This window comes from Nestor notabilis, unplaced genomic scaffold (genome assembly GCF_000696875.1).
Source record: "Nestor notabilis isolate BGI_N333 unplaced genomic scaffold, ASM69687v1 scaffold146, whole genome shotgun sequence".
Lineage (NCBI taxonomy): Eukaryota > Metazoa > Chordata > Aves > Psittaciformes > Psittacidae > Nestor > Nestor notabilis.
Window position 1 is genome coordinate 73,509 of NW_009933271.1, and position 26,516 is coordinate 100,024.

The window sequence follows — 26,516 nt, forward strand, 5'->3', positions numbered from 1 at the left end:
CAAGAAGTCAATAAATTATAGGCTACACATGTAATCTATGTTGCCTTAAAAAACTGTAGATAATGTTGTTATTTTTATGACTATTTATGCACACAAGCAATTTGTTAACATTGGTTGGGAATGTACTCTATTATCATGACCACTTCCTTAACCAAAGGCTTACCGTTGCTGTATAAAAATGCATGATCTTAACTTAATTTAGCACTGACATCACCTGTATTGCATAATTTCTCTTTTCAGCCCTTTTGTTTCCAGTGGTGATGACAGGAAAGTGCATATAAAATTAAATCTTATTCTTTCCTCCCTCCTCTTTGTTGCTTGACCCAACCTATTACACACATGAGGAAACAGCAAATCTCCAAAGACGATCTATGGAAATCCTTTTTGCACATTTCCAAGAAAGGAGTAGTGAATGTCATTTACCAGCTCTGAAGGGGGATGGGAGATGCCCAGGGACATAGGACAGTATCATGCATACCCCAAGATGCCTATTTAAACTAAGATAAAAGGTAGGGCATTTTCTACTAAGACTGCACCCCCTGTCACTGGCAAAATGCACGGGTTGAAAGAAGACAACCTGTGTGTGCTAATGCTATGGATGTCACCATTTCTACCAGTTTCCACACCTCAGATTTGCTAGTTCTTGAAACAGTTTTACTACATACAGGAGTATCCTTGGACAAGGCTCTTTTTTTTTTTTTTTTTTTTTTTTTTTTCTTTTCTTTTCTTTTTGTTATATAAGCTCTGTGTGCACAAAAAGTAGCATTTATTAATGTGCACTGCACTACTTACCACGCCTCAAGTACTTTCTTATCAGTTATATTCTCATGTACATCATCACTGCACGCTATACTTGAGTCATTCTCAATTGAGTCATTCTCAATGCACAAGATATGACAAAAAGAGCATAAAGGCACCTTAGTTAGTAAGTTGTCACATCAGTTCAGAACTTGCCCAAAGCTCTAAGTTGTCAAGGCTTGTAGTGTGTCCTTCTAATAATCCAGGATGATAACAGAGACGCACACAAGTGTCCAAGAAACAGTTCTTGGTTTTGCATTTAACCCAAAGGAGCTACATTTGTTGTGGTAATAGTGTCCATATCAGAAAACTTGCCATAAAAGTATCAGGAGGTTTCCAGAATGCTACGTACAGGACTGAAATCCTGAAAGACTTTAAACTGGCCTCTGCAATATTTAACTAGGCCTCTGGTGGTTACTATTTAGCACAGAAAGTTTACTTTGGCACCTAAGGCTTAGGCTACTGTACTTTTCTTTTTATTAAAGGTATGACAAAGCCTAAAAGTTACAGATAAAACCAAGGGAAAATCTAGACAGAGTAGCTAAAGTAAAAAGTTGGTTCACTGCATCTCTGCAACAGCTACTAGAAAGAACTATGTAAATAAATAAAGCCACTAATTTGTATTGATGAAAAATGCTCATTTTGATCCCAGGTTACTACTACACTATACAAATCAGATGTTTCACTCTAAATAATGATGAAATAACAATAATTAAATCATCTACATGAAAGGAAGGAGATCTTAATAAATTACAATAGAAAATATGCCGTATTAGGAATAGAAATATAATAGAAAATAGGCCATAATAGAAAATATGCCTGTATTTCAAGTAACTCCTCCAGCTTCAGACACTACATAGGGATGCAGAAGGGGACACATTCTTGGTGGAAAGGAGCTGTGTAGTGCCCCTGTATGCTACAGTTGCTCAGTATCCATTTATGTGGAGGAAGTGAAGAGGAGCCTCCTTACTTACGGCACATGCCTTAACTTCAACATTCAGGATAGAAAAAGAAGAGGAGGTAGGGCAGGATGAAATGCTGGATTAACATGTAAGCGTTAGAGGAACAAAAGTCTTCTTATTAAAGTTACTGAAGGGACACTATGTCTTTTTTTTTTCTTTTTTTTTTTTTTTTTTTTTTTTTTTTTTTTTTTTTTTCTCTTTTTTTTTTTTTTTTTTTTTTTTTTTTTTTTTTTTTTTTAGTTTATTTTGCTATGCCTGGCTTGGCTCCATTATGAAATTTTCAAAGAGAGTTTGATACTCCTAGCAACTAGTGGAAAAATACCACTGTATATGCGGTTGAACAGATCACAATAATGTACAGTTTTTTCTCCCTCTAAAAAGAAAATGTAAGGTAAGTTTAACAAAATAAAAATTATGAAAGCTGCACTGATTCTGATAATGAATTAGTTTTTGGCTTTACGTGACCACACTATCTCTAACTTCGTACTTCTGTGGGTGCACAGTAGAGTTACTGGTTAAAAAAACCAAAACAAATAAAATGGAAATAAAAGTCATATAGAAATGAACAGTGGATTTCAATTGCTTGTTCTCATTTATGCAGAATGTGGGAAGGTGGGAGGGTGAATACTGCAACTTTGTCTTCCACATTAGAGACAAGTGCCCTACATGCTGCCCACTATTTTGGTGTAGGCAGAGGAAAAAGGGAAAAGAAAGAGAAAAGGGAAAGAAAGGGAAGAGAAAGGGAGAAAGACAGAAAGGAGGTTTTATAATTCCAAAATAGAAATAAATAAAAAAACCCAACAAGATGCACTGTATAATTTCCCCTGTTTTCCCACTCAGCACTAAGCTGATTCAGCTCTCTTCCTAATCTCTCTTTGCAAGTCTATTGTGGCTACAATTAGTTACAGTGTAACAATGAAGTAACAAGCTCTGCTTAAATCCTCAAACTAGAGCTTATTTGTCACATAGCTCTTGCACTGATTCTCTAAGTAAAGGTGAATTTCATGTTTACCTCCTTTGCCAAGAAAAATATTAGTCAGATCTCAGGTGCAGATTTGCCTCTTGGTTATCTCAGCATTATGCCAGTATGACCCTCGTGGGGTTATTCTATTAATATAAAACAACTCCCCCTCCTCAAAATTCCACCCTTTATTTTTATTGTTGTCACACTTGTACTTTTATTCATACACAAAAACACGCACATACATCATTAGCATACACTGAGGACTCAGACAAAAGGACATAGGCTGTGCTAAACATTGATACATCTGGGGATAATGGACAAAAGAGTAAAAATCGAAGGGATGAATTTAAGTTAAATAAAGAATGTCTATCCAACTCAACACAAGATTAATGCTACTACCAGTATTTTGCTATTTTGGTAAAATACATTACTCTGACAAAAATGTGAAGGCATAATATTGATTTATAATACTGTAACTTTAGAAACCACAAAACCGTAGTTCTGCTCTCAGCTTTGCACTTGATATTGTTGTCAAACTTTATTGGAAACACATTTATTTTGATTTTTGAAAATCTAGCTGTGTTTAGCCATTTCACAGCTGGTGAGCAGTAAGATGCTTCTGCCTCATTTACAGATCTTGAACATGAATCAGACAATCAACTGGAACATTAGTCAAAGAGATCAGTGGCTAATGATTTCTGACAGGCGCTGCACTAACAGTGTAAGGCCCAGCCTGGCTAGCAAGCATCTGACATTTTTCTGGAGCCAACAATAGGTATTGGTAGAATACAATGCAATTGAATGAGACTGCTGGCCTCATACCACTTAGTACCTCTTAAATACTTCTAGAAAATACACATAGCTCTGACAGTCACTGAGTAATCATTTTGATGCCATCCAGTGAAAATAAAAGACAATAGAACCTTATGCATAGACATTTTGCAGTTCAGTGAACTCTCTCCCATAGCTCCTCAAGACACGCATATTTAAAAATGCCTAAAAATTACAGGTTTTATTACAATAATTTGAATGGTTACATGCCTGTGGCCATCCTGAGTAAGGTCAAAGAAGAGTTTCACAATACACCCCCAGATGTATTCTTATTTTGGCCAAAATGCAGTGTGAGAAAGGTTGGACAGCAATAAGAAAATTGTATTATTTATTTAATGTATTGATTACAATAAGCAGAGCTCATTGATCCCAAGAAAGTGATACACCAATATCAACTGAATGGCAGCCTCCACCTTGTTAAATGCTAAACGTATTTGGGCATAGCAACCATCCAGGGTAGAAGCAGCACAGCATTCTGTCTGCATGCTCACAGTTAGGGGATACTGAAACTGGGTGTCATGCTGAGGAGAGAGTGAATATTCCCTGATTTGCTAGAATCGTTAGTTCTCTCTCTTTTCCCACAACTGAAATATGCCAACTCAAATTCTGTAAATGTGAATACTAATTTCTTGCCCTTAGCCACATCCAATTACACTGGACTGCCCTGTTTTGATAAATAAAAAAACAGGGGGAGAAAAAAAAAAGCCCCAGACATGTACAAACTTTGTTACTGTTCCTACAGAAACAGAAAGAATTTGTCTGCAACTGGCCAAACTGCTGTTCCAGGGACTTTAATGTGTGTATTGGATAATGTATAGCATAAATATGCATCTTGGAGCAAGAGAATCAGGGACAGGAGGATGGGAAAGGAGTTAGAAGAACCCACCCAGAAGTCTGGCTAAGCCAAACACAGAAGTGGAGCACCCTTCCTCCAGAACATAGCTGTCACTAAGGTGTTGCTTGGTTGACACTGTCCCTGAGGGGTAACTGTTCTATTCAGTCCCCACTTTTCCCTCCCCCATTATGTTTGGCTATCAAGTGCAATGTTTACCTTGAGACTCTATAAACTTGTATGGCAATTCATGATTTGGGTTACTCTGTCTGCGTCAGTTTGTATTATGAGAGAATACAAATATTTCACTAATTCCTTAACAGTCATCAAGTTAAGACCTAAGGTTCTTTGCCTGTATCTAGTCTTACTTTTATGCTTTGCATAATACTGAGAGTATTTTGCTTTGATTCTGAATGGATGATACGTAAATACAAGTAAGTAACTGGAAAAGTTCCTGTCCCTAGAGTCATTTAAAATGTCTGTTGGCTTCCCACAAGGTCAGGAGTTCACCCTGTATGCTTCATTTTGCTGCACTGGAAACTTAAAAGACATGAAATGTACACATGATTGAATAAACATTAACTTTTGTTCCCATCCTAATTTCTTCTACATTAGCCTCTGAATGGATTACGGTTCTCAATTCTGGCCTTCTGTGTCACTAAATTATATTAGTTCTGATTCTTTACACCTACAACATTGTAGGAATGCAGTCATAATTTTTATTATTTAGTATACCTCATGAAGTATGTTATTAAAATAAATAAAAATAATTAAAAAAAAAAAGAAAATCAGCCAGGCCCTTCAGAGCAAAAACCAGAGCATCAAAATCAGGTATTTTAGTTTGTTATTACCATACAATTTGAAATCTTTACTGCAAGAGACATTACTCTAGTAAATGTTGTTGCAATCTTTATTTAGTATGGGAATCTAATGTTTTCCGTTGTTGACATATTTCTTCAAAATATAGCATGGCTTAACAGTCTAGAGTGAAGAAGCTTCATCTGTTACCCTTTATCAGCAATATAAGAGAAAAAAAACAGTTTATGTATCCTTTCCATCCTGACAGATGTGACAATAGCTGGAAACACTGTGCCTGCCAAGAGCTTTTATCAAGTATGTTATAACAACTAGTAATAAGTGTAAATAATAAATGGCTACGATCTTATGGGAAACAGTGGCAATACTAAACAATTTTTGGTGCTTGCTGATGGGAGTCTGCTAGTCTTGGAATTCCCTGGCTTCCCAGTAGAGTTTTGGCCTGACAATAAACAACAGTTTAATACTTTATCTAATCCCAGCCAGGAGGTAAGTTCAACAGCAAGCTTTTGCAGATGTTCACATCCAATAATCTATCCATAATTGATGAAACAGGGAGGTCAGATGTAATGGTTGCTACTATTCCAGCAACAAATAAATGGTTATTGACAAAACAAGGCAGTGTGGCGCTGAGTGCTGAGCAGTGACAAGCATGAAAGAGTGCTGAGACAGAAGTAGTGATGTGAATACAGCCCTTCATCTTGAGAATTCCTCAATGTGATGTGTGGCACGAGGGCCACACTGACACATAAGCAGATGAAGGTGACTTGTAAAGGAAAAATGAGATTTTGCAAGTACATAAAAGACAAAGGCAGAGGCGGAGAAAGAAACAAGGAGAAAGGGGTGGACAAGACTGGAAATTTGGGTAAGTGCAATAATGTGAATTGTTCAGAAATGTTTCTGTACAGCAGCACCGTGATCCAAATGTCTGGACTGCTTTTATCACACTGTTGTGTCTACATGAATGTACCTGGCTGTCAGATTGCTGTAAGCCTCCGAAGACCTTAATACCATACTATACGCATTGTATGCTATATGCATGTGTAGGATTAAATGCTTATTACTTCTTAGACAAAACTAAATATTCTGCTTCATGCTTATTAACATCTTTAGTCCACCCATGAACAGGTATTTTTAATTACACAGTTTTCTTAGCTAAAAGCAAGCAAACAAATCCTTAAATTTGCATAAGACAATGGAAAAACCTGAAGAGATAATTATTTTTGCATACCTTCCTAGTTTAAGCCAGTTAGAAGCCATTATTTTTCTGCATACCTGTATGAAAGTTAAGGAAAAGTTCTCATTCAGCTGAAAACATCATATTCTTTGGTTTTAACCCATGTAAGAAATGTAGTAAAAGGATTAATAGACTGGTTTTATTGACTGAATAAAACTTGAGTCATTTACATGCAAATAGACACTTGAAATCTTTTGCATCTACTTCAGTGCTTAAAGATAGTATTTTTACAATGTTTACTGTGTAATATTCTAATATGAAAAACAGCAGAATGAAATGGTGGCCATTATTGCTATATGTAGTCATAAAAAAATTTCAGACAGAAATATTTTAAATATTAATATTACTGAAATCACTTAAAGCACCAAGGAATGTTAAATCGATTTATTTAGAAGTACAATTTATTTCACACTTTGCTACCGATTCTTTTGATCAGCTCTGAAATAATACATAAGCTGAAAGCGAAACAGCAAAACAAATTGCTTCTAGCAATGAAGCAGCAAGCTCCACGTTTTGTACTGGCACGCTTCAGTGTTTTAACTTCTCAAGTTATTTATCTATCAAAGGATAAATTTTAAATTCCTTAAGATCTGATGCCTGAATCAAGATCTCCTATTCTCCAATCTAGCTATCGATGGTTCTGATCAAGCAAAGTTGTTAAGCATTTGTTTACACCTGAATGTGGTGTCTCCTTGAAGTCAATAGGAATAACTGAATTGAAATTTAAACACATATTTAATAAGTAAATTGCTCTAGCTTGAACTATACCAATTTGAGATACCATTCTAATTTTAAAAGCCTTACTTTATAGCTTTTTTTCTTTTTTTAAGCCTATTAATTTAAACTAAACTATAAAAAGGAAACAAATCCTCCCAGAATATGAATATATTTGCATTTAAGTATTGAAATTCCTGAGTTTGTACAGTGTGGGCACAAATGTTTCATTTCTAAAAACACATAAAACGTCTGACTTCCATAAGTACATTATCTAACAGAATTAGAATTTTTTTTTCGTACAGTTTTCCAGCCATTTCCTTCAGCCCTGGGTGTAATATGTGCAGTTTCACTAATGGACATACTACTGACAATCCTTAAGATCTTTCATGCTATTGTTTCAGGTAATATAAGCTACAAACTCAGACATGCTGTAACTAACTCTTTCCTTCAGTTATATACAGCATTTAGGTTCCAAGCTTTAGCACACCTAAGCTGAAAATCCAATATAGTCTGAAGTACATAAAGTAAATAACCTCTATAACATACAGTTGTACTGCTTTGTCATTTTTGCTTCTAGCCTGTGGGAATGAAATGAGTGGAAACTTGTATATCAGCAGTTATTTAAAAAAAAAAAAAAAGAAAAAAATAGTATATTTTACTAGCTACGCTAAAAAAAGTTTGAATAGAGTAAGCAAAAACAGCCTAAATCACATTTTTTAACTGACAGAAGACAGTTATTACAGTTTTAGAAACCTCAGTCAGGGCAAGTGGACTAACTGTAACCTTATATCCCATAAAACAGACACTGTAAAGCTGTGGTCACACTCTGAGCTCCTGCCTTGCTTGGGAAAACATAAGGAAGAGCCATCTCCATTGGCCAACTTGGCAGAGGATAGCAGAGATCGTTCTGTCTCATCAGCTATATCAAAAAGGTAGGACCAGAGTGAAGGCTCCATGATTGCTAACTGCTCTGCCCTGCATGCCCTGGTGGAAAATAGATGCAAAGATATTTTTACTTCCTTGCAGAGCAGTTTATGGAGTTTTTATGGCTTTGTCCTCAATGTTTCAACATATTGGAGCTAAGTAAACCTCCAGTAAGGGACAATTTGATTCTTTAAAGTTCAAAGATAAGAGCTAGCAACAATTTCATGGAAATGATTCTGAGCCATACAAAGAATTCTCTTGATTTTAGGATTTATGTTGTTCTTATTAAAGCAGAAGCATGTAAATATTCTTATTAATGTTGCACTGCAGCCCCCTCAGTTCTTTTGTGAACTTATACAGAGTGTATGTATGTGTGCAAGTGCATGTGTGTATGAGGTAAAAGTAAAACTTACCATTTTGTGACAGATATCCTGAGTCAAAATCTTAAAAAATAGAGTTTGAAGCCTGGGAAACCACATTTGATACGTTAAATTGCATGACTCTAAATTCAGGGTATAAGTAAGGCTTCAGAAACCTTATCAACACATATAAATCCAGGAACTTTCATACCATTTGGGAACTAAAATCCAACATGCCAACAAAACAATGTCTTCCATTCATAGCCCCCAAACTTTGTGTCACCAACTTGTATTCAGATTCCTAAGAACACTTGTGGTCAGATATTTCTAAAGTTCTGAAAAGGTGCTATAGAGTTATCTAGTGGAACATGCAGTCAAATCTGCATCTTCCTGCAGCTGTCTTGCTCTTTTGGGATGTATGAATGATTAAATTTAAAATTGTAACAAATGAGATGAAACTCCACCCATTCATGGTATTTTGGTAGCCAGTCCTATGGAACATGAGACTCCTGAAGAGTAAAGCTGATATCAGCAAGTTACTAATCCATTTATTTTCTTTGTGATAATCTGATTTGCTTGTCATCAAGTAATAGATTTTTTACATACGCAACAGTTTTTATTTTTCATGCTTTGTAATTTTTGTATAACTTGACTATTCTAATTCTGCAGCAGCACTATGTTTAAGACTGTTTTCTTACAAAGGGTATTCTTGTGAGACACTAGATAAAAATACAGATTTTGCTGAGGGGAGTTATTCTGATGCCATTAACCAAGAAAAATGCAGCATGAAACACAGAGTCAAAAGGAAAGTATAGTAGACACCATACCACCAATGTGCAAATCTGTGTTGTATACAGAACAGAACTGAAGGAGAATAGCATCATTACACCTCTGGGCTACTCAGAACATTTTCCCCATTATATTTTTTTCAGGTTTTCAAGAAACTGGCTAAGACAAGAAAATTGGTATCTAGATTAAACCAGCAGAAGGAATCTTCCCTTCACTAAAAGACTGTTGACTTTCATATTCAAATAAAAAATTAGATCTTTCTTTCATCTTAAGAACTAAATGCTAAATTATCAACAAAAAAGTAACTGATCACGTATTCACTTCTTTCCTAAAGTTTCAGGTTTTCTTTAAGATTCTCAACACAAATAATTTCTACTTTCTTAATTCCATCAGTATTTGAGTTAGTATATTTTGTCAGGGCAAAGGTCACTACCAGCACTAATTGTTCTCACATAATGTTGTTTGTACTATCTTCGCAAATGACTAGCGGCAGTGTGACCTTTCAGAAACATGAAATCTAATCAGTTTCAGAACTGGCTCAGTAATTCTAAACCTTCAAGCGGAAAACCTTTCTCTGTACATAATCCATTGTCAATGTCAAGATCAATCAGAAATGCCTACTTTCAAAGATGACTCAGAGCTTTGTTTGGTTTTTTATTCCTTAGATATGAAAAATACAAAATTTCTATGAGTACAGTTTTAAGAACAATTTAAAATTTGCTCTAATAAAAGTGAAGCCTCTAAGAGCGAAGCTGTTTAACATCTTTGTTGGCAACATGGACAGTGAGACTGAATACACCATCAGTCCTGTTGTCCATGACACACCCTGAATGCCAAAGACACCAAGCTGTGTGGTGCAGTCGACACACTGGAGAGAAGGGATACCATCCAGAGGGACCCTGACATGCTTGAGAGATGGGCCAATGCCAGCCTCATGAAGTTCAACAGTACGAAGTGCAAGGTCCTGCACCAGGGTCAGAGCAATCTCAGGCACAGCTACAGGTCAGGCAGAGAAGTGATTCAGAGCAGCCCTGTGGGGAAGGACTTAGGGGTGCTGGTCGATGAAGATGAGCCGGCTTCAGTGTGCGCTCACAGCCCAGAAACCAACCGTATCCTGGGCTGCATCAAAAGGAGTGTGACCAGCAGGTCAAAGGAGGTGATCCTGCCCCTCTGCTCCACTTTTGTGAGACCACACCTGGAGTACTGCATCCAGCAATGAGGCCCGCGTTGTAAGAAGGATGTGGACCTGCTGAAGCATATCCAGAGGAGCGCCATGAAGATGATCAGAGGGCTGGATCACCTCTACTATGAAGACTGGCTGAGACAGTTGGGCTTGTTCAGCCTGGAGAAGAGAAGGCTCTGGGGAGACTTTAGAGCAGCTTCCAGTGCCTAAAAGGGGCCTACAAGAAAACTGAGAGGGACTTTTTACAAGCACATGTAGTGAAAGGACAAGGGGAAATGGCTTTAAACTGAAAGAGGTTAGATTTAGATTAGGCATAAGGAAGAAATTCATTATTGTGAGGGTGGTGAGACACTGCACAGGTTGCCCAGAGAAGTTCAGATGCCACATCCCTGGAAGTGTTCATGGCCAGGTTGGAAGGGGCTTTGAGCAACCTGGTCTAGTGGAAGGTGTCCCTGTCCATGGCAGGGGGTTTGGAACTAGATGATCTTTAGGGTGCCTTCTTACCCAAACCATTCACCATGATTCTGTGAATGACGAGACCTTTTCTGAAACTGGTATGTTAAAATGTTGGGTTTTTTTCTTTTTTTCCAAGCAGGTGATGCATTTGCTAAGCTGAAAATGTTACATTTCATTATTAGTTGCTAAATATCACAGATGACTAAAGGACAATCTGGTTGATTTAAAAGAAGGAAGTTTGAAATAATTTCCATTGCATAGTACCTTTTGACGTGTTTTGCAAGTCTCCATTTAAATGCTTCTTTTCGTAACAACAGTAAAGAAAGATTAAACATAAACTCAGTGGTCTACCCAGTCACGACTGACAGAAATGTTCAGCCTTTTAGCAAAGCACTAGAATAGTAAGCATATCTCAAAGGAACTACCTCTTGCAAAGTTTGGGAGAAAAGAGGATAACATTCAGTCCGCCATTTGGAGTTCCTTTACTTCCTAAGATCCTCCTTGATTCACCAAATTCATACATACATACAGGCGTAATATATATAATTAGATATAATAGATATAATTAGATAAAATCTACTGTGATACTTATTTCAGGATATCTGCATCCCAGGCACATTTACTTGTATTCTCTTTAACTGCATGAGTTGAGAAAAAAATTTCAGTTGTTTTGACATAGACTTTTGCAGAAATTAACTTTATGGTCATAAATCACCTCTGATTACTTTAATAGCGTCATTTCAAATGTGAAGGTGTCTCTCTAAGTTCATAAATTTTCTTGATAATTTTATGTCTGTGGCTTGTATATCATAATTCTGACAATTTGTGCACATAATATTATGTCATAAATTACCACATTTATTTTGGTATGAGTCTCAGTACTCATGAGTACTGCCTCTATTTTTTAGATGTGTAACATATCTGAAACACAGGATTCAATATCTAAAATCTAAGAATACTTAGTAAAAAACCTAATGCTTAGACAAGGGATGAGGACTGGAATTCTCCTGATGATTTGGGATGCAACTCTAATTAAAAGAGGAAAAAATCCATGATGCCCAACTCTTTGAACTGTTATTGAAAGCCCAATTTAAAAACAATTTCAGACATCAAGCCTTAGATTACAATACCTTATGCAAAATTTCTAATGACACGGAAGTGTTTCAGTTAATACTTAGCTTGTTATACAAATCTAAAGAAAAATAAGCAAATAATAACTCTTACTTTATAATCAGTCTAGATGGAGAACTATCCCTGCCAAAATCTATAGTGTTTAAGATAAAATCTATATAATATTAATATTTCGTGTCATATTTTGTGGAAAAGCCATTAGGCTTGATTATAAACCAGATGGTATGAAAAATATTATGAACATACCGCACTGCTACTGAACATAATTAGTTCTCCAGCTTTTAAACTTGAAAACACTTATGTTTCTACATCTGAGTAGGTCCACTGAAATCAATCATATATATAAAATAAAATTAAACCAATTTATACAGATTATACACCAAATCAAATTACATTAGATTAAACACCAAGTGCCTAGCAAATGAAACGCCTTCTCCAACAAAACTAGCCCATTCGATACAAAGTGACTGCCTATTTTTTATATAATAGGCTGCAGCTTAATCATTTCAACCTTTAATTACTGCATCAGATAATGAATATTTTGAACATATGCTTCTCCACCCTGCTAGAAGACACGAATGAAAGAGAAACAAGTTTATATGCATGCTACTGTGTGTGAATGCTGAGGGAGGGAGTAGCACACTAAACAGCAAAAGGAACCAGTGGCAACAATTGGAAGAAATGGTGTCTGTAACAGCTGCTCCTTTCAGATTCCCCTAGAAGGAGACTGCCTGAGGTGGACCACAGCACAAAAGGATAAAGAAGATGAAAACTGATGCAAAGCAGGAAAATAACTGCTGAGACCCCTGAGTCTACATCCGAATAGTCCCAAGCTGTGTGGCAAGACCTCTTTAGCATGCTACAGAAGCTGGTGATGAACTACATATTACCATGAGGCAAACTGGCTCCTAGCAGTATTGTCTGCATGTTATGTGTAATGATAACCAGCAGTCCTCTGGGAATAGGATGCAATGATTTCATCTCTGTAAGCATCTGAGCTCCCCTTGGATACAGAGACCATTAAACTGAGAACAGAAGGGTAAATTTTAGGCAATGATTTCCAATTGGAGAGTGAAGACAACTTGTGCTCAACAGCACTGTCAACCACTGTTATTTTACTGCTGTCTATATTGATCACTGTGAAGGACAAAAGGAACTAAAATTGTACCCCTTTTTCTAAGTCACATAGCACACTATTTTTTCTGGAAGAAAGTGCTTCATCGGTTTCTTATGTAATATTATTGGAAATGCCATATTAGGAAATGCCAATATTACATAATATAATAATATATAATATTATTTACACTGAAATGTATTGGTATTTTCATTACTGTTAAAATAACATTTTATACTCTTAACATAATGTATCATTTATGTTTTGTACTACAGAGACTTTCTGTCCCTTTTAACAAAAATGCACATTGTCTTCCTTAACTATCAGGTGTTTTGGTAAGACTAAAAACAACAGGCACAACCTCGCATGTGCTTATTTTAAATTAATTGTAGTATATTACAAAATTCAAGGTTTCAGAATCTTCCTTAAAAAAAAAAAAAAAAACAAATTTGCATATGACAAAGAGAAATTGAACTTCCAAATGACTGCTGTAATTTTTTGGCAGGAGGCAAGGGGGAGCAATGAAGGGAAAGGAGTAGCTACAAAATATAAGCAAAATGGATCCTGAGGAGATAATGCCAGGACATGCAATATTTCTGGTACTTTCAACGGTAGTTTGATCCTTTGCATATCGTGGAGATTGTGCTGTCTTGTTCACTAATTAATTTCTCCTGTGATGGAGAGTTCAAATACACACACAGGCTTCTTTAGTTGGCACATTTGTTTATCTTGCTGCTCTTCATCACTCGAACAGTTTATTGCAACTCTCAGAAACTTAACAGAGAAGTTGATCAGGCAAGAATGCCAGCACACTTGTTTGTTAGTCAAAAAAAAAAGAAGATAAAGTTCAATACAAAAAATTCTAGTCTAATCTCTCATACTGTATTCTTGGAAGAGATCAAATATCCTCTTCTCAACGCTGTTGCAACAATTAGATATAAAATTTTATGTAGCTTTTAAAATTTTGAAATATTTTCACATTCAGCTACAGACTTTAACTGCAACTGATGTGAGAGCAGGCTCAGCATTCAATTGATTTATATGGAAGATAGGCCTATCAGCATTGAGGAATTATGTATAATCAATAACTCTTAGAAATGATTGTATCACAAACCATTAAAAGCATGTAGGAGGTTATTTCAAGACAGAAATCTAGAACCTTTCCTATACTGCAGAGGCCAAGCAAGTAATATTGAAACTCATGCTGAATTCACTCTGTGACTTCTATTGGCCTTTTTCTGAGGGGGAAAAAAAAAAAAAAACAACCCAAAAAAAACCTACCAGAAAAAATAACCACAAAGATTGACCTCTGTGGAACATGTTCATTAACAGAATAACAGGTCATTCTGAAATTAAAGGAAGAAACGGACATAGCAATTATTGAGCTGATTAATTGCAATAATAATGGACAAAATATTCAAATAAATTAATTTTGCACACAACATTTTTAAGAGGATAATGGAGGACTGTAACATCTCTGATGACTGGCACAGACAAAGTCAAGTTCCTGCTTATCTTTCCTCTCATACTGACCTATGATGAACTACAGGAACCCTCCTTTCAGACATAGAATTCCCACACATAGAATTCTCATTCTGTTAAAATTATGTGTATGGGAGACTCAAGGGAAACATGAGGAGCTTGAACTCAAGTGTCAACAGAAGGGATTGTATCTTTTTTGCATTACTGCTTTTCATACCAAAAGCTATTCATGTTTCTTCTAAATTCCTGATGTTCTGAAAAGCTGAACATGTGAATTGACATATTTTTATTTGTTGCTCACAAATATGCTGCATCAAACTAGCTTGCAAAACTGGTGTTTTATACCAAAACCCTAACTAAAAAGTAGTTGGCTTATATACGTATGAATACAGGAAAAGGAACAGTTCCAAGCATGGAAACCTGGACTCCATCAGTTCTGGAATTTATTTGAACCTTAATTGCTTAAGGCACATGGATCCCTGTCTACAGAACTAGATACTGTTATAAAAGGTCTGTGAGCAAAGTCTCTCCAAGTCTTTTCCACTCTCTAAAATGCCTAAGATGTCGAGGAGGAAGAGAAAGGCATTGGGAAAGTTAAAGCAATTTTAAAATAAACTTACTGATAATGCTTTCCGTTGTTCTCCAGCAAAATAATATGCTAAACTTAGGCAATATGTAGCTTCTCCTTGGATCTTCATATCACCTACTAAAGAAAGGATTAAAGTTACACTTACCAGAATAATCTGAACAAAATTACATTAGTACAAACAGTTCTTGCAGGTTCTAAAATAACATACAGATATTTAAACACTACATTAAGTATTCCCTTCTCCTTACTCTTGCCAATTATTTATTTCCAAAAATATATAGTGGCAATTAAAAATACAGGCTATGGATTTAAAGAGTTCAACAAGAAAGTTCAGCAAAGTCAAAGAAAATATATTCCAGTAAGTAATGCAGTACAATGAGTCTAACATGCTGTAATGTTCTCTGTCATTAATTGCTTAATAATAGTGTCTTCACATTAGAAAATCATACTAGCCTCTCTCCATATATTAATATATAAAATTAAAGTAGCCACAAATATATAACAAAAAATATAAACACAAAATATGTTGACCCATACACTTTGCTGTTGTGAAACTTAATGGAACACCAAGAGAGAATTATCAGTAGACCATGTTCATATTTGTTATTCTCATGGTCATTTTGCAAACTACTGTAGGCTAGAATAAGTTAAAAAAAAAAAAAGAAGATAAAAGTAACAAAGCCCTCAGTCTTTCTGTTGTTCAATACCCACCTTGTCAAATGTAATAGTGGAAAAATAAAGCTGAAGCTCAGCTACATATCAAGATATTTTGTGAAGTGCATAAATACAATTGCAGTGAAAGGGCAGATTATCTATTTATGATATCTACTAATAATTTCTTTATGTTCAAACACATAGAAGCCTACATCTAGTTCTGTAACTCTTTGAATGATATAACTGCTGAGGCCATAGTAGTGGTCCAGCTAATATGTTAAAAAAATCATGAAAAGCCTGCAGATCAAAAACCCGATAGTCTTTTCCAGTGTTCAATAACCCTTAAAGGGCTTAAGGAGGCAAAAAAGAAATACAGATGACCAGAGGAATAATAAATGAAAATTTGCTAGGGATATAAAAAACTTCCTTCCTCACTTAAGAACAGTCTGAGAGTCTGAAGTGGGTAGTATCTAATCCCTATTCATAAAATACATAAACACAGATGATGGTCCAGAAGGACAGAATAGATAGCACAGCTAGTAGCCAGAGTCAGTATGGGTTTAACTAAATTGTTAAGTATGGGCTTAGTAGGTAGAGGTTATGGTTCTGTAATGGGGACTAGACAACTCATCTGAAAGAAGCTTCTAAAGCTTTATATTTTAAAAGAACAATGGCAAGTATAGTCTGCACACATTATTAAATTTAAAAACCTAATGTATCTGGTAATAAATATTGAAGTAATATTATATATTAATTGTATGTGCAATTCATATGCAAAATACGCCCCTTAAGGAATACTATGGAAGGCTCTTGAACTGGTGTGCATAGAAAAAGATGATCACTTGAAACCTTCTATCTTACTTCTGAGAAGCACTCCAATAATCATCTTGGATAAACATCTACAAAAAGTAAGCCTGTGGAAGTGGATATTTAACAGCATCTTTTGAGAAACAAGGACTATTAAGATTTTTAAAAAATTCTGTAAAATTATATTTCCATAAAGTCAACTTGTAAGATTTGCCCTCTTTTTTCTGTTCCCTTTCATGTGTAAGAAATGCTTCAGAGCTGATCAAAATCTCACATTACATATAACATTCAAATGCTATACAATTTTCCCCCAGTTTTAAACCTACCCATACATAGACAGAGCATCACAGAACATCTAGAACAAGGTGGCAATCAGGAGTTGTCAGCACAAATTTAATACAGGGAGTTTGTTCTTCAGCAACCTCATAGCGTTCTATGATAAGATGACTGGTTTGGTGGATGAAGGAAAAGCAGTGGATTTTGTTTCTCTCAATTTTAGCCAGGCTTCTGTCAGTATCTCCCATAACATCTTCATACACAAACTGAGACAGCAATGCAACCTTAAGGCAAAAGCAACCAATGGGATCCTGGGCTGCATTAGGCAGAGTGTTGCAAGCAGGTCAAGGGGAGGTGATCCTTTGCCTCTACTCAGCACAGATGAGGTCACTCCAGGAGTGCTGTGCCTCATGCTGGACTCCCCGTACAAGAGAGAGAGGGACATAGTGCAGCAAATCCAGCAAAGGGCTGCAAAGATGATGAACGGACTGGAGCATCTGTCCTTGGAGGAGAGGCAGAGGGAGCTGGGACTGTTGAGGCCACAGAAGAGAAGGCTCTGAGGGGGATCTTATCAGTACCTCTTAGGCAGCAGTAAATAAGGGGGAACCAGGCTCTTTTCAGTGGTGCTCAGTGAAAGGACAAGAAGCAATGGACAAAACCTGAAATTCCATCCGAGCTCCAAAAAAATACTTCTTTATTGAGAGGGTGTTTGAACAGTGGAAAATATTTTCCAGAGCAGTTATAGAATCTCCACTTGTGGATGTATTAAAAACTTGACAGAATGTAGTCCAGGGCAGCCGGCTCTATCTGATTCTGATGATCTCCAGGGGTATCTTCCCACCTCAGCTATTCTGTAATTTTTCTTTAGGCTTCCAAGGATTTGTGTGCATTGAGATATACAGAAGAAATTTTGCTTTCCTATGATAGAAAACTGTCTTTTTTCAAGTACTAAATAAATACGTAGAGTGAAAAGGTAGTGTCCCAGCAGCTAACAGCACTCAAAATTTGTCAAATCAACAGTGACTTAACAATTGAAAATCAGTGGGCTGAGCTTTTGTCAGTGACTTTACTTCCTGATTATGAGTTCACTCTTGTACACTATTATTCTCAGAAGGTGGGTTTGTTTGGGTTTTTTTTTCAGAAGTTAAGCTTTCAGGAATCTAAAAGATTCTTTGTTATCAGCAAGAAGACTTTTCTGCTTTAGTGAGATCTGGAAGTGTATTGATAGCACTGGTCTTTGCATTTCATAGTAAATTATCACCCAGTCAAACACTTGACAATTTCTACTTCACTCTTGGGAAAATCATTACATGCACATCAAATAAAACAGTGGAAAAATGTTATTTTCTACCTACCATTTTTTGCCATTTTTAAAGCTTTTTTTAGTGTTTTGATGGCCTGTTGGAGTTCTTTATTTTCAAGCATTTTGTCTGCTAATAATGTATAAATTCTCCAGAGATACTCAGATGCCAGTGAATTGTAAGTATGGCCTGTCACATCCTTCCATGTTGAACCCTCTGTTAGATGGTAAAATGTTTCATAATACTCAGCAGCTTTTAAGACATGACCTGAAAAATGTAATTTGTAATTACAATCAGTATAATCAATACAATATTTAAGTTATTAACCTAGAATAATATTCTCATTGGAAAGTAAGCTGCAGCCAATCATTTCAAAATTTTCAAGAATCTTCAATATATAACTTGATAGAAAATTTCCTGACTAGAAAATACCGCCAAATCTCATAGTTACCAGTAATTCTGTAATATAAACATATCACATTTTAAATTAGCTTTTGTTTGTAGAGTCACAATGTTGAGGGTATGTGATTCCAAGGATGCAAAGTCAGAAGTTTCTAAAAAAAAAACATCCATTATAGATACATTAATACAGATTTAGTGGATCATATATTTCAAAATCACATCTATGCAGAAAAAATCGCAATTCAAACTGTTCCTCAAGTTTCTTCTTTCATAATGAAAACCTGTGCTGAAAGATTTGAGATGTGGAGAATAGAGGTATCAAAAGTGTGTGAACTGGGGGGAAAAGCAAGTCTTCATTCAAATAATGAATTGCTAAAAAAGAATTATTATGCAAAGTAATTTATTCAACAGTTATTTCTAGGCCAACTCTGGTTAAAGTAAACTCACTGGAAAAACATCAACCACTAATAGATTAATTATTGAGACTCAACTAATACATTTTGAAGTCTTCAAATATAAGTTACTCAAACATCTTTAAGGCAAAAGAGTTTGAAGAGAAAGTTCAATTCATTTCAACATGCAAATAGTTCCTCCTTCCCCTTTACCTTCAACTAGACTTATCTCCATGTATACATGCAATGTAGGAGATTTCCATGTTTCCTGGACAATGGAAATTCAGTGTTCTTTGAAAGAACAGAAAAATTTTTCTTTATACATAATACATGCAGAAAAACTGCTGGGAAGCAGGTAAGATGAGACCACTTATATTAATAAAATGTTATACAAAGAATGTTCTATAGGAGGGAAAACAGTAAACGTGATCCTTGCTTCTTAAGTTTGTTTGTATGTGATGGAGGAATCCTGTCCCATAGATTATGAATATATCAGTTGCTATTTAAACCAAAACAAGCCACAAACTAAGTTTGTGTAGTTGTGTTTGCAGTTTATACCACTTCTGAAACATGTTTTATGAAGAACAATTTCTGGTTTGCTGACTGTTTTTACAGTGCTGCATTCAAATTACAAAAAGAAGCAAGGAGAAAAGTTGCTTTGCAACTGTGGGAAAGGAAGGGAGAGAAGCTGGAAAACGGATCTTCTTTAAGGATTGTGAGAGAAAATGAGGCTAGTTCCCCAGGCCTCGAGCCAACCTAGAGGCAGCAAAACAGTTATGACAGAGTCCTCCCATTAACTTAATTTAGATTTGTGTTTTGCATATGTTACCATTTTATAACTGTGCTTTCAATTTTGCAATGAAACATAACTCTTATCGTTATTAGAATTAAATTTATTTTCCTATTAAGCTTCTTTGATGATTAAAATGAGTTCAACTAAAACTGAGAAGTGCAAGAAACTTTCAAAGAAGCAACCAAGAGTTTCATAGAAAAATCATTTTAAGGCTCTACAACCTATGATCTATATAAGAGTCCCAGAAGACACAACAAAAAGTGCCACGTGAAAAGGGAGACAACAGGCTTTATTCAGTTCCACTCTGGCTAGGGACAGGTATCAGAGAGATGGCCCAAAACGTTGGAAGAAAAAGTGTATTGTTATCAGACCCTGTAAACAGACAGGAAAAGATCAATACATTCTTTCAAAAATGTCACAAACTTCACATCAGATTGAACAAACAGAAATGCAAAATGAAATTATCATGACCAATACAAGCTGTTTAAGGATTCACTGCCAGTTCATGTAACAGGAAATAGAGATGCAGACTTGCTAAGCCCAGATGGAAAATCTTGTCCATTCTAAAGAGGCTTCCAATTTGAATTTGTGTTTCTGCCTATCCAGTCCAGTTAACTTTTTAGGGCAAGCCCAAACCAGAGGTCAACAGAATTCCAGTTATCTAAGTTGCTAAATGCAGATTTAAGATATTAATCAAAGAAGCTGGTGTTGGTTTGGAGGCAAATGACAGAAAATTGAGTTGAAATATCGCGTTAATAGCTAGATCTAGAATTGTATCCACTTGAATCCTCATAAGCACATACAGACTTCCTTGGAATTCTCCCCAAAGTTTATTAATTGTCCTTTTGAAAGGATATTCCTGAGTGATCTACTTTCACTACATGTGTGACTTTTATTCTTTAGAACAGTAGAGATTGATTCATGTGTAACTCAAATACTTCTAGTAAGAATGGGAAGCAGCAAACAAATGAATGGTGTCACCTGGACAAGAAATTTGAATCTGAACACGGTATCCAAGTTTCTCCTAACATTCTCTAATATAATCTTTCAATGGGACACATCATTTAGGTAAATAATACGTGCAACCTTCAAAAGTATTGTTTAGATTGTTAGAACTATTGGGTACGGTAATTCTTACCCATGCTTCCTCACTTGCAGTATCCCCTTGAGAAAGTTTCTGTCAGACTAGAAATTGAACTCATATATTCCATGTACCCCATAGTTCTTAAGAGTTGACCTAACCATAAGAGCTGTGACCTGACATCCTTTTTGCCAGATCTCAGTGAAACCTTTTTAGAAACAATCCATCTACATCAAGCTTCAAAACACAAAAGCATCTTTTTGGTAGTATTCAATTGTGACTAAATTGCATTTGGCTTCACTGAACTACCAAGAAAGATTGTGAGGTAAAAAGTAGTATGATCTGCTCACAGAAATACTAAAAAGAAGATGCTGAGCAAAAAAAAAAAAAAAATCTCAAAATGCTAGTTTCCTAAATGAGGAAGAGATGGAATTCCTGACCTGAAAGCCCTTACATGGCTGGGAATTTGCTTACTGAAGACTTTTGAAGTAACACTAGCTATTTGGAGACCTCTCAAATTCATGGAAGGTAAAACATTTTAGAGTTCGGATTTAATTTCTTCATCAAAATAGCCTGAAATACTTTGTTCTCATTGGCAAATGACACATCAGGTTATTTCTTTAAACCATTATGTTTATGTGAACCTCAAATGTTGTGGGGGGAAAAGAAAAAGAAATCTTTTCAAGGGGGTGGCAAGTTCATTCACTGTCATGAGTCGATTCAGTTGGAATTGATCTTTTCAGTGTATTCCAATTTTTAAACACTGAACTTCTGCAACTGGTAAGCTCAGACACAGGTAGATGCTGTCTGAAAAGTCTTGAAAAACATTAAAACAAAGTAATAAGCCAATTACAGAACATTCTGAGAGTAAAAATATTTTTATCTCACTTGAGAAGTGACAAGATAGACTTTTAAATGACTTATTATCAACAGAAAAAGAAAAGGAAGAAAAAAAAATGCAAAATGAGAGGAAAAATAGTGGGTAGGAAAAGCACTTGGAATAATTTGTAGAAATGCATCTTTTATACCTCTAGGAATTCAAAGAGAAAAATCCAGAAGGTGTTTCTCAGAAATCTGTATTTGAAAAATATATTTGCAAAATTTTTCACAAAGCAGTATAGCTATTTTCAGTTGGCAACATTAACAGCAACTGTGTATTTCTTTTCCCACTGCCACACAGAAGTTAACTCAGCATATACTAAATGGAGTCTGAGAATCTTTGATACCTTTTCCATGTTTATGAAAAGAATTAAAAAAAAATAAAACAAAAACCACAAACCACAATGTATCTCTTACAACATATATACTATCACTACTAAAATGTTATAGTTTTATATATCTCAGGGCATAACAAAAGAAACCCTATCAGCAATAGTTCAATCTTAAATACGGCAAGTAAACATCATCACAATATAATTTTGGGAGTAAAGAATTAGTTTTAAAAAACTATATGAACATAAGACGTTACTCTGCCACTAACAGTATCAGATTTTAGAAATTACTTATTTTCATACCAGCTACATATGTATGCACAAAGATTTGTGCCACAGTTTTCACTGAGTTGCTTAGAAGTCAAAAAAATAAATCTATTCATTCAAGCAAAAGAACTTGCTGTAATTTTGTAAATACCGAAGAGAAACGTTTTTACATTATCTAAAACTTCCTTTATAATTCCCCTTCCTAAAACCCACTCCAAAAGTATACATTTGTTATATCAAAATAGATATCAAACCAGAAAGGGGATATATGGAGACTACTATTTTGCCTTTTTTTTTTTTTTTAAGTAGAAAGATTGACTAGATATTAACACAAATGGGTTTAAATGTGAAGCTGCCATAAAAGCAGGCACATAAATGTAATTCTCCCAGCCGCTATTTTGATGCACATTTTTGATTCCATGAATATTTTATGAAATGGACCAAACTAAAGCCATATAACATTCCTGCATTACTGATGCTTGCGCCCGTAAGCTACAAACATTAGAGGCATGATTGAGTGCATTAAAATGAACTCATTCAGCAGTGCATTGATTACTTGAAGGAGAAAAAAAAAAAAAAAAGAAAAGAAGTTACTCCCACTTAAGAAAACAGCACACAAACCTGAAGTTTTCAATACTAAAATTAAAGATAACAAATTTGAATAATGCGGTATTTAATAAATAAAGGCAGTGCAAAACTATCTTGAATTCTCTATATACAGTCCTGACATTAATTAGGTGCAATGTTAATTAGGTCCACAGATTGCTTCCAGTAGTATACAGGTAATTTAAAATGTCACAATCTGCAAAATGCAGTGACTGACCTGGTCTAGCACCATGCCTCAGCAATACTGAGAGCACCTAATGATTTCCTTTTCTATCAGCTTGTACATTCACCACTGAAAATAATGCCGCAGAAACAACTACACAAAAAAGTGACAGGTCTGCTAGGTACATTTCTTCAGCAGCAGTAGTATAAGCAGAAAGCACATTCAATCCTAAATTGTAAACAGTTGTTGAGGACTTTAGAAAATATTTAAATTTAGCTTAAAACAACAACCTAAAGGAACAATAGATCTTTATGTATATTATAGTATATTTCAACCTATAACTAGGAGATCTTTTTAATCACTTATTTCACTGCGCAACATGGAAATAAAATCTGCCTGAAGCAACAGTTAATGGTAGCAAAAAAGAAAAATGTTATTACTATTTTAAAATATATACCTTGCATTTTAGTTTAACTGCTTGAACTACTTGTATTATTTTTAGTTTCCTATGATCAGTTATGATAATTTGGTAGCACTATTCATGCTGAAATAGTTAAGGATCTGTCACAGTTTCCAATGTGAACCACTATTTACAGAGGTTGTTGTAAGTTTCTAAATTACAACAAGATGCACTGGGAGGCGTTAAAAAATTTTCACAAGAATCACAGAATAGGGTCCTCTTTCAGTAAATAGTTGAACCACTTTAGACTCCTGAGGTAAAATGAATTGTACAGGGGTTGCTACGACTGATCTCATATGAAAGAACCTGACTTTGTGCCATCTGCAAAAGCAAGACAAAAATTGTGGAAGAGATTTAAGATGAAATTTTGCAGTTCCTTAACTCTAGAAAATTACTCTAAATCACAAGTCAGACAACAATCAAGGTGAATATTTTTAAGATAAAGAGTTATTTGCATTTACTATACATGAGCTGATAACATTTTTCAGAAAGATTCCACAGGGAGTTTTAGCAAAATGACATAGACAGTTCATAAGAATATTATAATGAACACACTGCCTCATCATGGGGTATTCTGACAATTTCCTCAGTTTGACAATACACCAGTAGATCTGTCCCTAGAGTGTAAGCTGCTCAAGGTCAACTGAAAGCATGCCTGAGAAGTAGAAGGTTTGAGGACATAAAGGAGAAGGAGAAAGATAAAAGGAAAGTTGAGCATACACAACCTGAGATATGGCATTGGCAGACTAATTCCCTGATATATGTGTGTGTGTGTATATACATATAGTCTTGTCTTCTGAGGCCCTAATTTACTTACTTTAAATCTAAATACACCTATACAAACCTAGAGGTCAGTGCATATTGTAGCACCCACTGTAGGGCTGTTTACAGTATGTTATATCACACCATAAACACATTCTGATATTAAAAATGCTCTAAAAAGATGTTGCTTAAAGGATTCTTTAAGAGGCACCTCAGAAGCTAGGGACAACACTAGTTTCTCTGGTTGCTTGTCTGTCCTCTCCCTGCTGCTGCCAACACTACTGAACTGCAAAGAAGGAATGGTTTCCCAGAGGCAGCTGAAATGACAGCTGCTTTGGGGATGGTTTACTGCAGACTAGCGGGAGTAAAAAACCTTTAATTATCTGAAGAGCACATTACCAGAAGAGGAACTGCTACGAAAAATATTCTTTTTCTTAGAAGAAAGCATGAAGAGTAAGTACAGGTGGAACAGGTTCTATTGTAGAGGAGACTGGAACAAAATCCTCCTCTTGCCTTTCTTTCAGTTACTGTACTGCACCCTCAAAATTCTGGGTTAACTCCAGGCCTTAAGTTGCTTCTACCTTTATGTAAAACCTGTCAGTTTTTCTCTAAGAGACATATAGCTGCTCTCTAGACCAATTTCAACTACTCAGAGTAATCCTCCAGAGAAAATCTGGTGTCAATTACATGATTTCCCCCAAAACTATGTGCACACAGAACTCACACATACTTTACAAAGAGTGGTACAAAATTTAACATATGGACATATATGAAAGACAGTAATAAGTCAAAGAACAATTTCCTACTAAGTGTAATCTTAACTTGGAAAGTTAGAAACGTAACTACTGTCTTGCTAGCTGAACTACATTGTATCCCCAATATTTCCCTTTTCTTTAGGCTTGACAGTGATAAAAAAAGATATTAATATTTCAGGCATTTTCACAGAGGGTTAGGTTGGAATCTAGAATCTCTGAAGGCTTTGCAACACTTTTTGCACAAACTGGTTTAGCATTTTGCCCACATGCAACCTAGAATAAAAATAAAAGCTTACTCTTCCAAAATCAGTGTCCAGCTTCAGGAAAAAACCTAACAACTGAACAGGTCCCATACAAAAATTACACTAACTTGTCTGTCTTGCATTCATATTCAAATGAACTAACACAGAAAATTTTTGTTTTTAATCAAAATTCCTTTATCTTTTTAAGCTAATATATTTTATGAAAGCAGCATTTGTCAGATGTCAGATCAGTTTGTTTGATTTTATATAAACAAATGCTTTTGATATATGTCAATTTTAATCTAGAGAACATTGCAAATAATGTTGGACACTAGCTGAATAACAACATACAACATTTTAGAAAGAATGGAATTCTTGCTTCACAATAACATTCAAACCTTCCTCTTTCATGTTTGTAAAGCATCAGTGTGCTTTCTGTATGCAAAGGCTACCTAAGATGCAAAATGTATTCATGACTCTCACAGTGTAAGGCTCCAGGCTTTAAATAAGAGCAAACCCACACTCAGTGGGATACTCACACTTCAGGTTTCACAGGTATTTCAGTATTTATAGGGAGATATCCAAATGCAGAGAGGGGAGGGAGGTGAAAATGCAATAATGGATAGTAAAAAATGGCATATGCTTTCTAGTTAAGTTTTTCAGGGCTTAAGAGTTCTTTTTAGCTCAATAGAACCAAATGAAAACAAGTTACATTACAATTTTGTCTCAAAGAGTAATATGATCATTATCTTTTAAATACAGAAAGTGACACTGAAGCAGATGAGTTTCACTAGATTACTGTGGGTTTTTTTTTTTTTTTTTTTTGCTAACATGTCAAAAGCTTGCCTTAGCTTAAATCTTTTTGGTAGCAATTACATTTTATTCAGATTCTACCCCATTCCCCTTACTTTTCACAGCTTCCAATAATAAATTTAGTATCAGGTGCAATGCTCCAGCACTGTAGCTCTTCTGTTGCGCAGACAATCTGATTCAGAAGGACGCTTTCAGTAGCAGGTTGGACTAATGACCTGCTGAGGTCTGTTCTAACTTGAATTATCCTATGATCTCCTAAAAAGTAAGGTATTTTTATTAATAGCTTGATAGTGTTTGGTTTACCTATGACTTCTACAGGACATGCAACCCCAACAGCTCTCAGTCTC

The 26,516-nt window shown here is 35.5% G+C and overlaps 1 protein-coding gene across 1 annotated transcript in view; it reads right to left on the minus strand.

Annotated features, from left to right (window-relative positions):
* TTC29 (tetratricopeptide repeat domain 29) overlaps window positions 1-26,516 on the minus strand; it is a gene marked incomplete at both ends in the record, with an annotated part of 49,325 nt that overhangs the window by 11,781 nt on the left and 11,028 nt on the right. The window contains 2 exons of the mRNA XM_010016791.1: window positions 15,216-15,301; window positions 18,277-18,489. Of these exons, the coding sequence (XP_010015093.1) occupies window positions 15,216-15,301; window positions 18,277-18,489 (299 nt within the window). The remainder of the gene's footprint in view (window positions 1-15,215; window positions 15,302-18,276; window positions 18,490-26,516) is intronic.